This window comes from Maylandia zebra, linkage group LG5 (genome assembly GCF_041146795.1).
Source record: "Maylandia zebra isolate NMK-2024a linkage group LG5, Mzebra_GT3a, whole genome shotgun sequence".
Classification (NCBI taxonomy): domain Eukaryota; kingdom Metazoa; phylum Chordata; class Actinopteri; order Cichliformes; family Cichlidae; genus Maylandia; species Maylandia zebra.
The window spans coordinates 40,516,584-40,533,487 of NC_135171.1; the positions used below are offsets into that span (position 1 = coordinate 40,516,584).

The 16,904-nt window shown below is 44.4% G+C and overlaps 1 protein-coding gene and 1 long non-coding RNA gene across 4 annotated transcripts in view; one reads left to right on the forward strand and one right to left on the reverse strand.

Moving 5' to 3' along the window:
* mmp24 (matrix metallopeptidase 24) overlaps positions 1-16,904 on the reverse strand; it is a 94,423-nt gene that overhangs the window by 26,956 nt on the left and 50,563 nt on the right. For all 3 annotated transcript variants that reach the window (XM_004558990.2, XM_076884373.1, XM_076884374.1), the window contains 3 exons: positions 15,320-15,419; positions 13,813-14,017; positions 149-310 (listed from right to left, as the gene is read on the reverse strand). In XM_004558990.2, coding sequence (XP_004559047.1) covers positions 149-310; positions 13,813-14,017; positions 15,320-15,419 — 467 coding nt within the window. The remainder of the gene's footprint in view (positions 1-148; positions 311-13,812; positions 14,018-15,319; positions 15,420-16,904) is intronic.
* LOC143418682 (uncharacterized) lies at positions 9,922-11,521 on the forward strand. The gene is made up of 2 exons (XR_013098724.1): positions 9,922-10,531; positions 10,620-11,521. It is a non-coding gene; the product is annotated as an uncharacterized LOC143418682 (long non-coding RNA).

The following is a 16,904-nucleotide window of genomic DNA, read 5'->3' on the forward strand; positions in this document are numbered from 1 at the left end:
GGACCTTCTCGCTGACATTGACACAAACTTGGCGGTCAGTATCTCGCTCAAGGAGAGCCAGGAATCGAACCACCAACCTTCCGATTAGTAGACGATCTGCTCCACCTCCCGAGCTACAGCCTACACAGAACTAAACCCGAGAGCTCACCGTAGATCTTCTGAATGCCCTGCAGGTCGTCCAGCGGCAGCTTGAAGTTGTGCGTGTCCATGTACTGGTAGAAAGGAGCCATGATGGCACTGGGATCGTTGGAGTGCTCCAAACCCAACGCGTGCCCCAACTCGTGCACCGCTACCAGGAACAAATCGTTACCTGGAAAGAGAGGAAGATGATTAGAGGGGAGAGGCGACAAAGAGGAGGAGGAAAAAATGATGAGATTAGAGAACGCAAAGCAGAGAAGCAGCATCGCTTTCAACATCACTCACAGCGCCTTAAAAGCTTGTTTCAGAAATCAGGTGATAAAACAGAAAACAGGAGCATCTCTGTGCTGCCTGCAGGCCGTCGCTGCCGGTTCATTAAAAGAGAATCAGTTTACTGAGAAAGCCTCAACATCTCCCTCCTGTCTGAATCAGAACAAAGCCTCCCCAGTGTAAACAGCAAAGACCAAAGACGGCGTCAAAGGCGCCGGCAAAGTGAGCTAAAGTTAGCCTGTGATGTGTTGACTCATCAGCTGTGTAATATGAATCTCACATCAAAAGCAGAATTGGCGGCGAATGGAAGCGACTGTCAGGCTGGTGAATCCAAAGCTCCTGTTTCTAAAGTCCAATTCTTCAAAGGCTGCTGCTTGACGGGGATTACTTCAGAGCGCGCCGTACTGTTTGCCTGCAAAATTCACAGAGTTCACAGTCTCACAGAAAGCGACTTTAAATTCATAATCTGCAAATGTATAAATAATGTACGGCTGTTTTCGAGACTAAAATACGCTGGAGAACAAGCAAACATGTTGAATTTGGAGCAGGAAGCCATCAGAGTGGAGATGCTCCGCAGTCAGGCTGTTTCATTAATGCTCCTGTGATGACGGGAACGCTGCATGTTTGCTGTGGCACAATGGGCAGTAATATACAGCACTGGATCATCTGCATATAAACTAGTTACAGTGAGATGAAAATGTGAAAACAATCCATGTTCATGCGCACAATTAATGCTCCGCGACATGTTAGAAACCTTATGTGAGTGGATCAAAACTCTGCTTTTTTAATTTGTCCCATTGTGTATATTTATTTAGTATCTTTTAGCCATAATTAGTTGTCAGTTTGTGTCACTGTTGGTCATTTCAGTCTGTTTCTGGCCTTTTTTATTCCCTTTTTTTATTCACTTTGCATCTTTTACAGCCGTGTTGTCCTCCTGTCATTTCTAAAACTCTCCTTGTGGGTGTTACACATTTTCTATGTAACTGCTTTTCATGAGTCAGGTGCTAATTAGTCATTACGTGGCCGTTTCACACCTGGGTAGTTGTTTTGGACTTCTTAGTTATCATTAGTTGTGTTACTTTTGGCCATTTTGTGCAGTTTTATGGTCGTTTCACGTAGAACAGTTTATGCACCACAGCAGAACCAGGTGTGATGCATCCTCACAAAGTCTCAACAATTCATCAGAGCTCACATATGCAGACGTAAATAAACAGGATTTTATTCAGATTAAGTACCTGAGGTCCAGGAAGTCTTTGGAAAAAACTGAAGGATGTGATCGAAGCACAAGCTGAGGTTCTGGAAAAAACAGACTTTTCAATAGTTTTCAATTAAATTCAGGTTTCAATTTTCCAATTAAAGCACCTGATAGTAGCCAGAATAACAGCTCCAGTTCTACAGTTCACGCTGTTACGTGTGCTCTTATCACAACTTATCAAAAGTAAAATTACGAAGGAGAACAGAAGGTCTTGTTTTCCCGGACGTCGTGTATTCATGTGGGGTCTTTATTACAGCCAGACTCTGAGCAGAGATCCAGAGCTGCTGTCATGTGTTTAATGACTTCTTACTGTCTGAATGCGGAGCTCAAATTAATACTTTCCCTCAGCTTTGTAATTGGTTTGACTCTGTTTGAACCAAATTACACAACATAATTATCTTTTTCCTTTACCGAGGCCACTCTGTTTGAAGATTATAGCCTCGGTGGCCTGCGCCTGACTTACAGACTAATGGAGATGGAAATGAGCAGACGCCGGCGACCGTTTGTGTCAATCCTTTTATTCATTTTCAGTTCCTCTTCCCGAGGTCTCTTCCAATTCGACTCATTGTTTCCTGTCTCGTTTGTTCTATTCAGGAGAAATGATTTTTACTGACCTATACACTCATCAGCATGTCTCCTAAAGTTTAAAACCAGTCATTTTAGAGTCAGTAACGGGTAAAGGGCTTCCTCTACAACTTGTTTTATTTTTTAGAAAAGACTGAAGTGATGTCAGTGTGAAATTTCTGTGTTTCCTGTTGAAGTTTAACGGGGTCCAGTTATATATTTTTTATTTCCTGGCAAGTTGCTGTGTTTAACTGAATCCAGTGGTTTTATACAAACTTGCAGCAGCACAGCATTATGGAGAAACAGCCAATCACCCCGTCCACCTCTGGCAGCCATTACAGCGTTTCCTGTTTGACTGAAGAGGAAAACAAACCCTGAATCTCAATTAGAAAACGTGCAGCATTTTCTAAAGAAAACCCAGACGTGGCTGAGGACACACTCAGCGACGTATTCACAGATTTTAGCTGGAAGGACCAATATTAGTACGTGCTATTTCTGACAGACCGACAGAAAAGTCACAATCAAGAATGAGAAAAATTAATTTATGTGAGGACACATTTCTCTGACAGAAACACGATCACGACTCGAAAGCAGGGAAACTTTCCTGAACTGGCATGCAAGACTTTAGACAGTGAGATATGAAATGAACATAATCGAGTGAAGTTAAAAACGCCAAAGCAACAGAAAGCAAAGCTACAGAGTGTTGTGTGCCCACCTTATTACTAAATTAGGCAGAGCACTCCAAATTGAATCAGGACATAAAGCACGGTCTTTATGTTGCTTTATTGAACACTGTCCATCTTACAACTAGCCACTTAACGGGGCTTCCTCCGGACAACCACCTCCGGTTCAAAGGTCATCACCTTAAGGCATAGCCATATCAATACATGACATCCCCCTTTTCCTTAGACTCAAACTTTAGTTGTAATAACTTTGATGTCTTTTTTTTTCCAACACTGAACATTCTTCTTGTCTTACTTTCTAACAAGTATATAATCTAACTGTCTCACCACACATGTACCTTTCTTTTTTCAATATATACATGTCAAAATACACATATGAACTTGAAACTTGCCAACTTTAAGTTACCTCTTCACCTTAACATATTATAGTTCATTTCACCACAAAATCACGAAACCTCTCGGGTATCTTTTTAGCCCTCTGTGATCTACTTGGTCTCTCGGGCCCCTGGGAGCCCTCTTGTGGTGTTGGAGTGAAGGTGTCAGTCTTTGTGGGTGTTTCACCTTCCTCCCTTTCAGGTATTGTGTCATAGTGTCCTTCTCTGGTCTCATTTGTCTCGTATTTCTTCACATGTGTGGTATTCCGGTGATAGCGAGCTCCTGTTGGTGATTCAATAATGACTTGGTTTCCAGTTCTGCTTACAACTTTGTGTGGTGTTGCGTCGAATGGTGTTGTAAACTTGTCCACTTTGTCTTGTTGAACCAGCACTGTGTCTCCCGAGTCAACTTTTGAATACTCAGCTCCCCTTCATTCATCAGCATAAATCTTTGATTTTCCCTTCTGTTCAGCGTCTCTGTCACGCACGTCCAACTCCGTTGTTTTTGCCTCACTGATGTTCGGTAACTTTCCTCTCATTTTGCGGTTGAACAGGAGTTCTTCGGGACTTTTCCCTGTGGTTGGATGTTCAATGCTGCGATACACTGTTACATATTTTCGTAGCTCTCGCTTCCAGTCAAGTCCTTCGGCTTGTGCGATCCTGATTCTTTTCATCAATGATGCATTTTGCCGTTCCACTTCTCCATTTGCTTGAGCCCATTTTGGTGTAGTTCTTATATGTTTGATTCCATTAGTTTCACAATATTCTCTGAACAGCTCAGATTTGAACTGTGGGCCGTTATCAGATTTGATGGTAACTAGTAGCCCATGTCTGCTAAATATACAGTCAATAGAGTCAATGACTTTTTCAGCGGTTGTAGATGACCTTACATCATACTCATAGTACCGACTGTAGTAATCTATCAGTACAAGTATTGAGTGGTTCGAAGGTAGCGGTCCCAGTAAGTCTACCGCCACATCTCGCCATGGTCCATCCGGTAAAAGTGTGTTTCTCAGTGGTTCAAGTGGATCTGGTCTGGCTACTACTTGACATCCGTGACAAGATTTACAAAATTTTTCTGCAGCTTTGTCCATCCCTGGCCACCAAACGTTTGTTCTGAGATGCTGTTTGGTTCCAACAATTCCTAAATGTCCTTCATAAGCTAGTGACAGTGCTTGAGCTACAATGCGAGTTCCCCGTAAAACTATGTAGCCGATGACACACAGTTCATTTGCAATGGGTGCACGTTTTGCATTTTTCAAAGTGTCCATTTTCAATAGCTCTTCGCACTTCTGTTAATTCTGAGTCTGTAGCAGAGGCTTCTTCAACCTCTCTTGTTGTGAGTGCTTTTGGAGTAGCATTAACTGCAACAAATCTCACATATTCTTCACATTCATGCTTATGTATCTTTTGACGTGGTGTCAGCCAGCAGTCTTGACAGTGAATCCGCAATGTTTTGCTTTCCCGCGATGTGCACTACTTTAAAGTCATATGGTTGCAGTCTGAGAACCCACCTTTCTATGCGTGCCCAAGGTTTAGATTTCTGGCTGTATATGACCTCCAATGGCTTGTGGTCTGTGATGAGGTCAAACTTCCTGCCATACACATATGGATGTAGTCTCTCACATGCCCATACTAGTGCTAGGGCTTCTCTTTCTGTTTGAGAATATCTTCGCTCACAGTCTGTTAAACTCCGACTTACGTAGCACACTGGTACCTCTTCTCCGTTCTGTATTTGAATTAGCACTGCGCCCAAGCCTACAGGGCTTGAATCTGCTATGACTCTGGTTGGGGCTTCTTTGTCAAAATAGGCTAGGGTACCTGCTCTGGCTAACTCAGTCTTTAGTCTTTCAAATGCTTGCTTTTGTTCTGGCCCGAATGTAAACATAGTTTCTTTTCGAGTTAAACGTCTTAGTGGTTCAGAGAGTGTAGCAAACTGTGGTATGAACCTGCTACTGAAGCCTACCAGTCCAAGAAAGCTTCTCACCTCAGTAGCATTCTTCGGTTCTCGGGTTTCCACCACAGCTCTCACTCTTTCTTCAGTCGGGCCGATGCCTTTCTGTGTCAGCAGTATTCCCATGAACACGAGTCTGTCCATGTTGAACTGACACTTCTCTGAGTTTAGTGTCAGGCCACAGTCAGAGAGTCTCTTCATCACAGCATGCAGGCGTTTATCATGGGTTTCCTGGTCTGGCGCGTGTATGATTACGTCATCTGAAATGTTCTCATCTCCTTCAATGCCAGCTAGTGCATTGGCAATCTCATGCTGATATTGCTCACTAGCTGATGAGACTCCAAATATTAGCCTTTTGTACCGGTATACTCCGTTGTGCACTGCAAATGTAGTTATCTCTCTTGACTCCGGGGTAAGCTCTAGTTGATGGTATCCCCACTTGAGATCGAGTTTGGTGAAGATTGCAGAGCCGTTTAGTCCTTGCAAGATTTCATCCACAGTGGGTATGGGGTATCTTTCCCTGATTATTGCCTCATTTGCTTTTCTCATGTCTAAGCACATTCTGATATCTTTGTCACATTTCTTTGGGAGTACCACTACAGGATTTACCCAAGGTGTAGGTCCTTCTACACGTTCTATAATGTCCATGTCGATTAGTTCATTGATCTTTTTCTCCACTGCATCCCTCAAATGATAAGGTATGCGCCTCAGTGGCTGTGCTACTGGTTTCACATTTGGATCAATGTACAGGCTGATCTGTTTGGTGTTTAGCTTTCCTACTCCTTTGAACACTTTTGGATACTTTTCTTTAAGAGTGTGCTTTAAATCTGTGACAGCCGCCACATTTTCACCTATTTTCAACACTCCTAACTTTATGGCAGTCTTTTTCCCCAGGAGTGGTTCACCATTACCTCTAATCACAATAAATTCAGCCTCTTCAGTCCTGTCACCAATCTTGATTTCACATCTGAATGCACCTTTAACCGTGAGTGCCTGTGCTGAGGAATATGCATATAAATTCCTCTGCTCTATGGGTACATATGAGTGACATTTTATCTTTTCAGCTTTTAGCTTTTCCCATATGTTTTCTCCCATCACATTACTTGTAGCTCCAGAGTCAAGTAACATTTTCAACTCTATTCCCCCAACAGAAAAGGTAAGTTTCTCAGGTACATTATCATCATTTACAGTAAATGCATAATCATCTTGTTCAACAGCATTCACATTTTGTTTCTTTTGTCTTTTTGTACGACACATTTTTGAAAAGTGGTCCTCACCATTACACTTGTGACATGTTTGTCCTCGTGCTGGGCATTTGGGATCTTTGCCCATGTGGTCAGTATAACCACACCTGTAACACTGTCTGTCTGTCTGTTTTATTATCATCTTTCATTTTTCCTTTTGGTCTGTTGTTCTTCTCTTTCTTTGCTGTAAAAATCCAGCTGACCGTGTCCTCTCCTTTCTTTTCCCCGGCGACGCTCATCGCCGCCATCTGCTCCTCCACGCGTTCACAGTGTGAAGCCACCTCTAACGTGCGAGTTAGGGTTAAGCCTGGACCCTCCTCAAGCAGCTTTCTCCGTACATATTCAGAAGTGCATTTACTCAGGATAGCGTCCCGTATCTGGTTATCATTGTCAGCTTGAAAGTCACAGTCTTTTGCAGCTCGCCTCAAACGTGTACAAAATTGTTGCACAGTCTCACCTGGTGTTTGGGACAATTTGTGGAAAGTTTGGCATGCGTATGCTGCATTCACTTGAGGAACAAAGTAAGTGTTGAGCGCAGTCACCGCAGCGCTGTAATCCTTTGCCTCTCCCGTCTGTGGTAGAGTGGAGAAGACGTCCTGCACATCCTGTCCGGCCATGTGCAGTAGAAGAGCGCGTCTCCGCTGTCTGATCGCGTCTGTAGCATCATCCGTCAAAATAAGACCTTTCCCATCAGCAAACAACTCGAAGGATGTTAACCAGCGCGTCCATCTTGGTCCGAGCATAGCTGGATCAGTGTAGCAGGTGAACGGTTGAATACCCGACTTTTCCATGTTAGCCCACAAGTTTTTCGCTAACACCGTGCCGCCGCTGGGTCTACTTCTCACAAAAACAAATCCAGGTCCGTGTCGTCCTCGTCGCCATTGTTGTGTGCCCACCTTATTACTAAATTGGGCAGAGCACTCCGAATTGAATCAGGACATAAAGCACGGTCTTTATGTTGCTTTATTGAACACTGTCCATCTTACAACTAGCCACTTAACGGGGCTTCCTTCGGACAACCACATCTGGTTCAAAGGTCATCACCTTAAGACATAGCCATATCAATACATGACACAGAGTGGCTCGCTAATGATGACGATGTGCCTGCACATCATCCCTGGTTTGAATTTCGATTTAGTGCAAGAAGTCAGAGAGCTAACTTCTTCAATGCCCAGGAAACACGCCGCATGTAGGGCAAGAAAAACAATGCGATGGTTGCATCAACTCAGACGTCCTTAAAGCTGTACGGTGCATCAGATTAGTGCAGGAAAGTCGCGCAACATGGAAGTGAAATGAAAACACTTTTATCATGAAAATCAGTGAATAATAATCATGACGAATGAAAGTGATCTTAATACTGAAAAATCATTGTAGCCATAGTCAGAGTCACTCGTGGGGCTGAGAGGATAATTCCAGAAGGACAGTTCCCGGCTTTCTCCAAAACTGAGTCCATCTTTATACAAGTGTTAGACCTGCGATTAAAGCAGTGGTTCTCAAAGTGTGTGGAGTTCTGACAGGCGGAGGTGCGCCCCAAAACAGATTTCCAAAAGCACAGGGGAAGTGTTTCTGGGGAGACAATAACCCGACGGACCAGTTGCAGGAACCAAAACATGCTAGGTAAGTGTGATAGGCTAATAGTTAGGCTAACACACCTCTCATGTTTTCTTTCCTCAAAAAACCGATAGATCCTCCACTTCTTTTAAGTGTCTCTCAGCGCAATTCTTAGCATATTTTGGTTCCTACAACTGGTCCGTCGGGTTATTGTCTCCCCAGAAACACTTCCCTTGTGTTTTGGTAAATCTGTTTTTTCCTATTTCCGTTGTGTTTTTGTGCGTTTGCAGCGTTTTTCTTATTGCTGGTGTCTCTTAAGTTGCAGTCCGTTTGGCCTCAAAGGGCCACCGTAGTTTATTATTGAAATAAAGTTGCAGTTCGGCTTTTCTGTCATTGTTTCGTTTAGAAAATGAAAATATTTCTTCCTGCCATGTGGGGAATGATGTAAAAAGTTTGAGAACCACTGGATTAAAGGAACATTGCATGTTTGCTGTGGCCGCTGAGCAGAATGGGCAGTGAAATACAGAACTACATCATCTGCATAGAAACATACAAAACAGTGAGATACAGATTTGACTATTTTATGTTCCAGTGAGAAATGTGAACACTGCATGAATGCTTAAATTTTTGCACCCAGGTTTAAGAAGTACGTGTGGCTACAGAGTAAGGTTGTTACAATATTGGCTTAATCTTCATGCCTCCTGCTGCCGTTACTCTGTACTGTGTTCTTTTATTCACTTTCTCACACCTTCACAGATTCTGGCTCTTCTGTCCTTGTGTGCTGCAGTTTCTTTCATCCCTCTTTTTTATCTCCCCCTCTCTCACCACTGCTTTCCTTTTCATCCTCCTCCTCCCCCCGCATCCCTCCAGCAGCTTTTATCTCCCCTCTCTTTCTTCCACTTTGCAGGAAAGATTAAGATGATTTCAGAGCACAAGACGTACACTTCATGTACAACGGCTTGAGGGAATCCCCCTGCGGTCGCTCTCCATTTCTCTGCCCGTCCCCTCGTGGTCGGTCTGCCTTCCCGCGGTGAGGATAACGACTTCTTCTATCACGCTTGCCCCTGCACTCGTCTGTTCGCCTGTGATAAAGACGATGTTTGATATGTCTGTGATGAAACCTGTTTCTCAAGTAGTCCCAGTCTGACGTGTCCACAGAGCCTGCTTTGTTAAACTGGAACCCGTCGAAATGAGTTCATCTTATACCAGCGATCAAAATTACCCGCCAAGAATATTTTTTCCTGTCTGGCAAAAATCATTAACACACTGCACATTTTTCATAAAACCACAATTTATCAACGTTACCAACTTCTGTCTAGAAATAAAGTCCTTTTTGAAATAGTCTTACAATTAGGAGAGGACAGATTTATTTAACCCTCGAGTCATCGCCTATACAATCAAGTCTGTAAATCGTAAAAATGGAAGAACATGTCCTCCCCTCGACTCGAGACAGAAACATTAACTGTTGCGTTGGTTAAGCTTTGAAAGCAGAGAGAGCCGCCGTACCCTCTCAGAATCAGACTTTTTATTTACCTTTATATATTTAATGAAACAATGTAACGTTTTAGCTTCATGCAGGAGAAACTGTTACAGTTACAGAACCTCAAAGTTCATTTCACCTCATTTTTTACGTCTGTTCTGAGCCATCATAAAAAAGCGGAGATGTCCACATGAGATTTTCAGGGCTGAATAACGTTAAGCTAATTTTTAATGCACCAAGAGTCTAAAGAAAAAGTCTGCTTTTCTTTGACCAGCTTTGAGCACCAGTATCATAGGATATATCCCAGTTTCAATAACCTGTACCAGTTTAACGTCTATGATGTAGAGCAGGGGTGTCCAACTCCAGGCCTCGAGGGCCGGTGTCCTGCAGGTTTTAGATCTCACCCTGGGTCAACACACCTGAATCACATGATTAGTTCATCACCAGGCCTCTGGAGAACTGAAGACATGTTGAGGAGGTCATTTAGCCATTTGAACCAGCTGTGATAGATCATCTAAAAACTGCAGGACACCGGCCCTCGAGGCCTGGAGTTGGACACCCCTGATGTAGAGGAACAGAAGCAGGCATTGGTACGCTGAACGTTTGATCTGTTTCTGATCATTCACAGCTAAAAACTCTGGGGGGAAAGTGCATTCTGGGTAAATGCTGAATGCTCATATCACCACGTGGGATAGGTGGCTGTTTAATCAACTGACAGCGTATGTAAGTGTCAGGGACCCTGGGTCTGAGCGAACCAGGGTCCATGAGCAGTTGTGGACTCGTATTATATTGTGTCTTTTCAGCACTGTGCTGCTGTCCTGTTTCCATGCTTGTGTATGTATAGGCATGTGTGTGCGCGCGTGTGTGTGTGGGTGTGGCTGTGACGGGCACCTTCAGGCCTGGTGGGTGTGTCCACACATAAGGACCTCACACACCTGCAGCTGATCAGGATTGTCGGGGGAGCTACATAGGAGTAGCTGAGAGCTCCTCGACGCTGGATCGTTGAGTTAAAGTCCAAGTGAGTGCGTGTCTAAGTGTAGCGTCGTGCTGGTTGTGTATGCCCGCAGGAGTAAGTGTTTGACGGCTGCCTCTGTTGTTTCCTGCAGGAGGAGCGTGGAGCCAAAAAGGGCAGCACGCACGGGGAGTGCAGAGAGACACGGGAGTAAGAGGGAGCTCACCGGGATTAATTGTGTTCTTGTTATTTACTCCACTGTAAATAAAACGCACAAGAGTCCTGCGTTTGGGTCGTCCACCCCCACGGTCTGCCAGCGCAGCTGTGACAGAAGGTCTTATGTCTGAAGGACCTTATGTTTGCCTCCCTTTGGCGACAGCATCATCTTCTAGTTGAGATTCCTTCTGTGTCACAATCATTTTCTAATATGGGATACAGAACGGGAGAAACCAGCCAAAGAGCCAAGAACACCAGCCGTGCACACAATCAAGAAGAACCGGACTTTTCTATACTTCCAATGCTCATCTCAACTGTCTGCAAATATCTCTCGAAAATGTAATTTTCTGATGAAAAAACTGTAAATAAGTGGTTTTGCCCCAAATCCTCATCCAGCAACGCTCCTGGCTGTGATGGGAAAAGCCCGCTCAGGGCAGCCGCACATGCACAGGGTGTGATGAAGTTAAGAATTTAAAAAAAATCCGACATGACTGTAAAACTGATCTGGTTGCAGTTTTTTTAACAGAGCATAAAACATTTTTTCAGCTGTAAAAATGTCCTGTGGACACGTCTCACACCCACTCACGATGGTGCGCCTGTAACTGAGGCAAAGATTTCTCAGGGCCTCATTAAATATATTGAAGTTATTGCAGGTGTAAACACCCGTTTGCCTCACAGGTCGGCTAATGCTCCTTCAGGCCGCTGCTGCTGGCTGAAAAGCAGATTCACAGACAGTCTGTGGGATTTACAACAACAGAAAAGAGCCAAGAAAGATCAGGGAATAAAAGTGTGCGTCTGAATCCTTTACACTTTATAAATACATGTAGTTACACGTAACACTTCATTCATAAAGTTTTCCTCCCGCCTCTTCGTGGGAACTCGTGCCCTCAGCTCTGTCCTGCAGGAGTCAGCAGGTTAATAATGGAGACCGTCCCTCGTCAGGTTTTAAGCCCAGGTGAAAATGAGGTCCGTTCGTCCTCCCAACGTCCTTCAGAAGCTGATACCGTGAATTAGTTTTCACAGAGTCTGAGAACTTCCCCGTCTCACTATCTCGTCTCTAATCTTTCAATTACTGCGTGTGTGTGTGTGTGTGTGTGGAGGGATTTTAGAGATAAAGAGGCTTTTTGAGGACGTGCAGAGAGGACCTGTGACCACACAGACACATGCTGAGAGAAGATTCAGCGATTAATCAATAATTTTACCATTTTATGTAAAAACCTGGTGCATTTTCACGGCCGGCTCGACTGCTCTCTACCTCCATCACAGGTTTGAAACTGATCATTGAAGCACTGTTACACGTAAAAGCCAACGTTGTTACAATAGTTTAGTTGCCACAGTTAAACAGTCAGTGTTTGTGTGAATCTGGTTAAGTTTCTGGGGGTAGAAGCTACCAGTTTCATATTAATTTTGCCTAACTACTGCATTCACTCATTTAAAAACAACAAAAACAATCAAATGTCCAACCTTATCTCTTTAAAATGCTGACGTCTTAGTTGTAAGACGCTTTTCTTCTTCACTCGCTGTTGGTTCAAGTTTAAGCACCTCCTTGGTTGAGGTTCGGGAAATAACACAGTTTGGGTAGAAATCAAACTCCGGGGATTAAAAGTGAAGCCGGCGTCTCAAAGCTTTTATTCAAGGCACTTCCCATCCTTGGCTCTTAATTAGCCATCAGCACAGTGACAGCAAAGAGCGACCACACAAGGAGCTGGTCTTACCATCTGGGCACATTTGGGGATCAATGTGTTGCTCAAGGACGCAGTCACATTAACATCTCTGATCTCTTTCTAATCTCTTTATGGTTGTTCTTTAATTACATCTTTATAGTTATGATGTTAAAGAGGCACAAAAATCTTTTCTGTCTCTCAGCGTTTGTTTTATATCTCGATTGGATCATTTTGTATCTCTTCGAACTTATTTTGTTTCTTTGCACTTTTTTCTGTGTCTGAGTTTATTTCCTTTGGTGCACTTTTGAGTTTCTTTGATGTTTTTCTGAATTTAAAAACATATGATACGATTTCAGTGCAGGCTCATAACTGAATCCGAGCAGTTTCTCTAATGTCCAGTTGAGGCTGGCGGGTCCTGAGTGTCAGTTTCCACAGACCTCCGTGTAAAAATGTCCAAAGTTACCTCAGAAATATGTTTTCAGCCTGACACAGAATGCAGCTTTGATCTTTACAGCTAATTTCACTGTGAAACTAATCAAGTTAGAGAACCTGAGCAGATAATGCCAACACCCCCACAATAACCCATCTTTCATATGCAGTCAGTGGGTAACGCGAGCCACATGCTATAAGCACACTGTAATCTAAGATAAAGTAAAAAGCCATTTTCTTTGAATGCTGGACAGCGTCTAAAACATTTAAATAGACTTGGTTTGTTTAGCTGTTTCGTGCATCAGGGGCAGCTGTTCTGCATCACCCTCTTATAAACAGGTCGAGCTGAGGATCAAACCACAAACCTCGCAATTGATCCGCTCTTCCACCTGAGCCACAGCCGCCTCCCATCTATTCTTTATGTTTAATCATTTGATGTTCAGACCCCTGCTGTCTGCAGAAACAGCGCCTGCAGGAGGAGAATCAGTGGTTTGCTACGTTTATACGTGCGTCTGAATAAAAGTCTTCATTAAAATGAAAGCGTGGACGTGTCCTTGGATGCTTATTTCAGCCTGAAAGAGAAAAAAAGAAACTCGGGCTGTAATGTGGGAACGCAGAGCTTCTCTGTCAGAGCTAATTCTCGTTTGTGCTAATCTTTCAAACCAGATTCCTTCTCCCGCTCTATCAGTGCGCCCTCCCCGCGTCTCGCTCTCTCTCTGTCAACACGTTAGTTATTCAAGCAGAGGGAATCTGGCACAAGTCATTTGTCAAAGTGAGATAGTAGAAGAAGAAGAAAACTACAAAGTGAAGTGTGTTTTGGCCTCCACTTTTCATCCAGTGACTAAACAGAGCAGCGCTCAGAGATACGGCGCCGACGACTGAGGACATCTTCGCATTCGAGGAATTTAATTTGCAAAAGTTAGTGAAGAAAATAAATGATAATTTAATCCATTAGCTGGTGTTTCATAACCGTCGCTCAGCATGTTTCAGCGGAATCGGCGCGAGCGCCAAGGTCAAAGAGGCAAAGACTCGGCTAACCGTCGTGGTTGGCGTTGCCAAGCGTCCAGGGCTCATCGGAGTCAAAGTGCGTGTCTCCTCCGATGCCGGCGCCGGGGAAGTAAGCGTGGGCCAGGAAGCCCCCCTCTCCGTCGAACGGGGAGCTGTCACCGTGGAAACCAGAGGCGAAGAAGATCATGATGTCAGCCTCTTTGCCCTCGTTCTTGATCTCCGAGTACGGCACCTCCTGAGCGGGATCAGAGGAACAAACAAGGAATCAATATTTCAGAAGATTAAAAATACTGTGAGTTTCACGCGCTCGTTCAGGCTTCCTCCTCAGAAACGACGGCCTGACTTCTACTGCACACCAACAGATACTTATTTCATATAAAAATGACAGTGACTGTAATCAGAGGTTTACTCTTTTAACAACATACGTTTCGCTGTGGTGTGTCCAAAAATGGGGGAATCAGCCGTCCGTGCTCAAAGACATCTTCCTTCACTGAAACGTCTTCTGGGCTGATAAACAACAGGATTTCTGCACATCTGTTTCAGCTGAACAGCTGTTTTCAGCAGCTGGACTAAAGCTACCTACGGGTACGTGTTTTTATACCCAGCCATGACGCCACAGTGAGCAACACAGATTATAAACCAGACGATAATATCACAGGTTATTCACTGATTGCTAGAACAGCTCGAGTGCTCGATCAGTGGGTTTAGGCCACGACACTGCTGAAGGTCGCAAACCAAAGCACTACGAAGCTCTTCTGTTTATTACAGCGTCGAAGGATCTTCTGCTCCTTGTGCACTGGAGAAAGGTGAACCTGATCCAGAAACCAAACTATCGATTGATGGAAAGAGTCATAATAGCAGCTCTTGTTTCACCTGTATGTTATTGTGTCTGCTGTGGTGTTTAGAATTTACTGACATATTTTCCGTTGTTTGGGAGACAGACACTATCTCTACTTTCAAGATTAGGCTTCAAACTTTCCTTTTTGCTAAAGCATATAGTTAGGGCTGGATTCCCATGATGCACTGAGTGTTTCTTCTTCACTCACCATGTACAACTCTCTGCATTTAATCATTAGTTATTATTAGTCATTGTGTCTCTTCCACAGTGTATGTTTTGTCCCGTCTTCCTCCCGTCACCACCGACAGCAGACGGACGCCTGGTTCTTCTGGAGGTTTCTTCCTGTTAAAGGAGTTTTTCTTTCCCACTGTTGCCAAGTGCTTGTGCACAAGGGGTCGTCTGATGTTGGGTTTTCTCTGTTATTGTACTGTATAGTATCGAGATGATTAATGAACACAGAGCATGAGAAGAACTGGTTTAGAATAATAAAAAACTCCCCATTAATCGATGTAATATTTAGCTTTTTTTAAAGGTTACATGGAGGAGTGCAGTGTGTGTGTGCGATGTAACCTCTCTGTCCAAAGCAAATTTCTCGTTCTCTTACAGCATTAAGTGCCTCGAGGTGACTGTTGTGATCGGGCGCTACATATGTTCCAGCTTTCGACCTGTATGACTCAGGCGTGTATCTGGACGTCTCACCTGGAAGGAGAGCGGCGTGACGGCCTGCCACACATTGAAGGCTTGTCGAATCGCTCTCTGGGTGTCCTTCTCTCCAACTTTGGGGGTGAAGTTGGATATGCTGCGAGAAAGAAAAAGACGCCACAGTTCAAATAAACAGCGTGTTCCCACATTCACTGTGAGGTGAGCAGAGGTCAGTGAGTGCGGCTGTGATGATTGCGTTGCCTGTAAAACCTGTGAGAACACAACATGTGCAAGGAAGCATCGGCTAAAACAACAACGACAATAAAAAGTGTCTTTGTTGATGCAAAGATCCAGACCTGTACACGCTTTAGTGAAATCAGCGGATTAGGATTCAGTGTGAGTCAACGAGCAGCGCGGTTGGCACGACGGCTGATGCGTGTTCGGCTGGAAGAGACGAACGAGGCAGAAAGGTCATTATAGAGTAATTGCAGGAGACGATGTGCCACCCATAGCTACTCTGCTGCTGCGAGAGAGAGGATGGGAGGTATATCATTACATGTTTTATCACTCACTTCACTGTCACTGGAAACACTTTCATGTAGCGTCTTTAAAAGCAGCGTTTTAAACCTTTGCTGTCACCTTCCAACACTGTCGGAGGAGACGGGAGAGTGAGTCGAGGAGCGAGGGAGCGTTAGAGGACAGATGGGAGTAATTGGCAGAGGCAGAGAGGGTGGAGGATGGAAAAGAAAAGCCAGGACAGGAGAGGGAGAGCAAGGAAAAAACACGGCGGGATAAAACAGCAAAGCAGGCGGCTGAGTTCATTTCACACAATCTATCTCTCGACGGGGGAGCAAAGGCTTTGTTCCCGACCAGAAACATGCATTATGGAAATAAATATCAGCACATTTACACAGTTGCTGTAACTCAACATTCATTCATGAGCACAGCAGCTTCCTGATGTGAGAAAAATAAGTCCAGCTGGCAAAGAAATAGAAATGTTTATAGCACTTTACAGGTAGTCCCTGGAAATGGATTAAAAGTTGTTGTGAGCTGTGATGGAGTGAATAAAAAAACGTCTCCAACGATCTAGAAGACAGATGCCGATCGAGACTCGATGAGACGCCAAAAACGAGTTTATTTCACCGCTGAATGCAGCTGGTCATGAGTCATGCTATGGTGCTTCGCTGGCACGTCCCTCAAACCAAACAAGCCCCTCAAAACTGGACTAATGCCCTTTGACCCCCATCTACTCCATAAACAGGATCCAGAGAGCTTCTCCTACAGCTGATGGGCCTCCACCTGAATCCTGACTCCACGATGGGGAGTCATCACGAATCCCTGTTCCCTCTCCAAAGCCTAAATACCTTGGGAGATCCAACCAGGGGAAAGATGCCCTCAGCAACGTAGCTGCTTGGGTCAGAACCACACACCACGTTAGGGTGGAGCTTCATGGGGCGGCAATTCTTTGGATTCACAATTAGTTGCTACCCCAAGTGGAGGAGTTCAGGTATCTCTGGGTCTTCGTCCGTGTGTCGGGCAGTGCAGACTGGTTTGCTGTGACAGCGAGGCTGTAGTACAGAGAGACGTGAGCACGAAGCTGTCAGCTAGCTACGTCGCCACGCCCACCCGTGAGCACGATCTG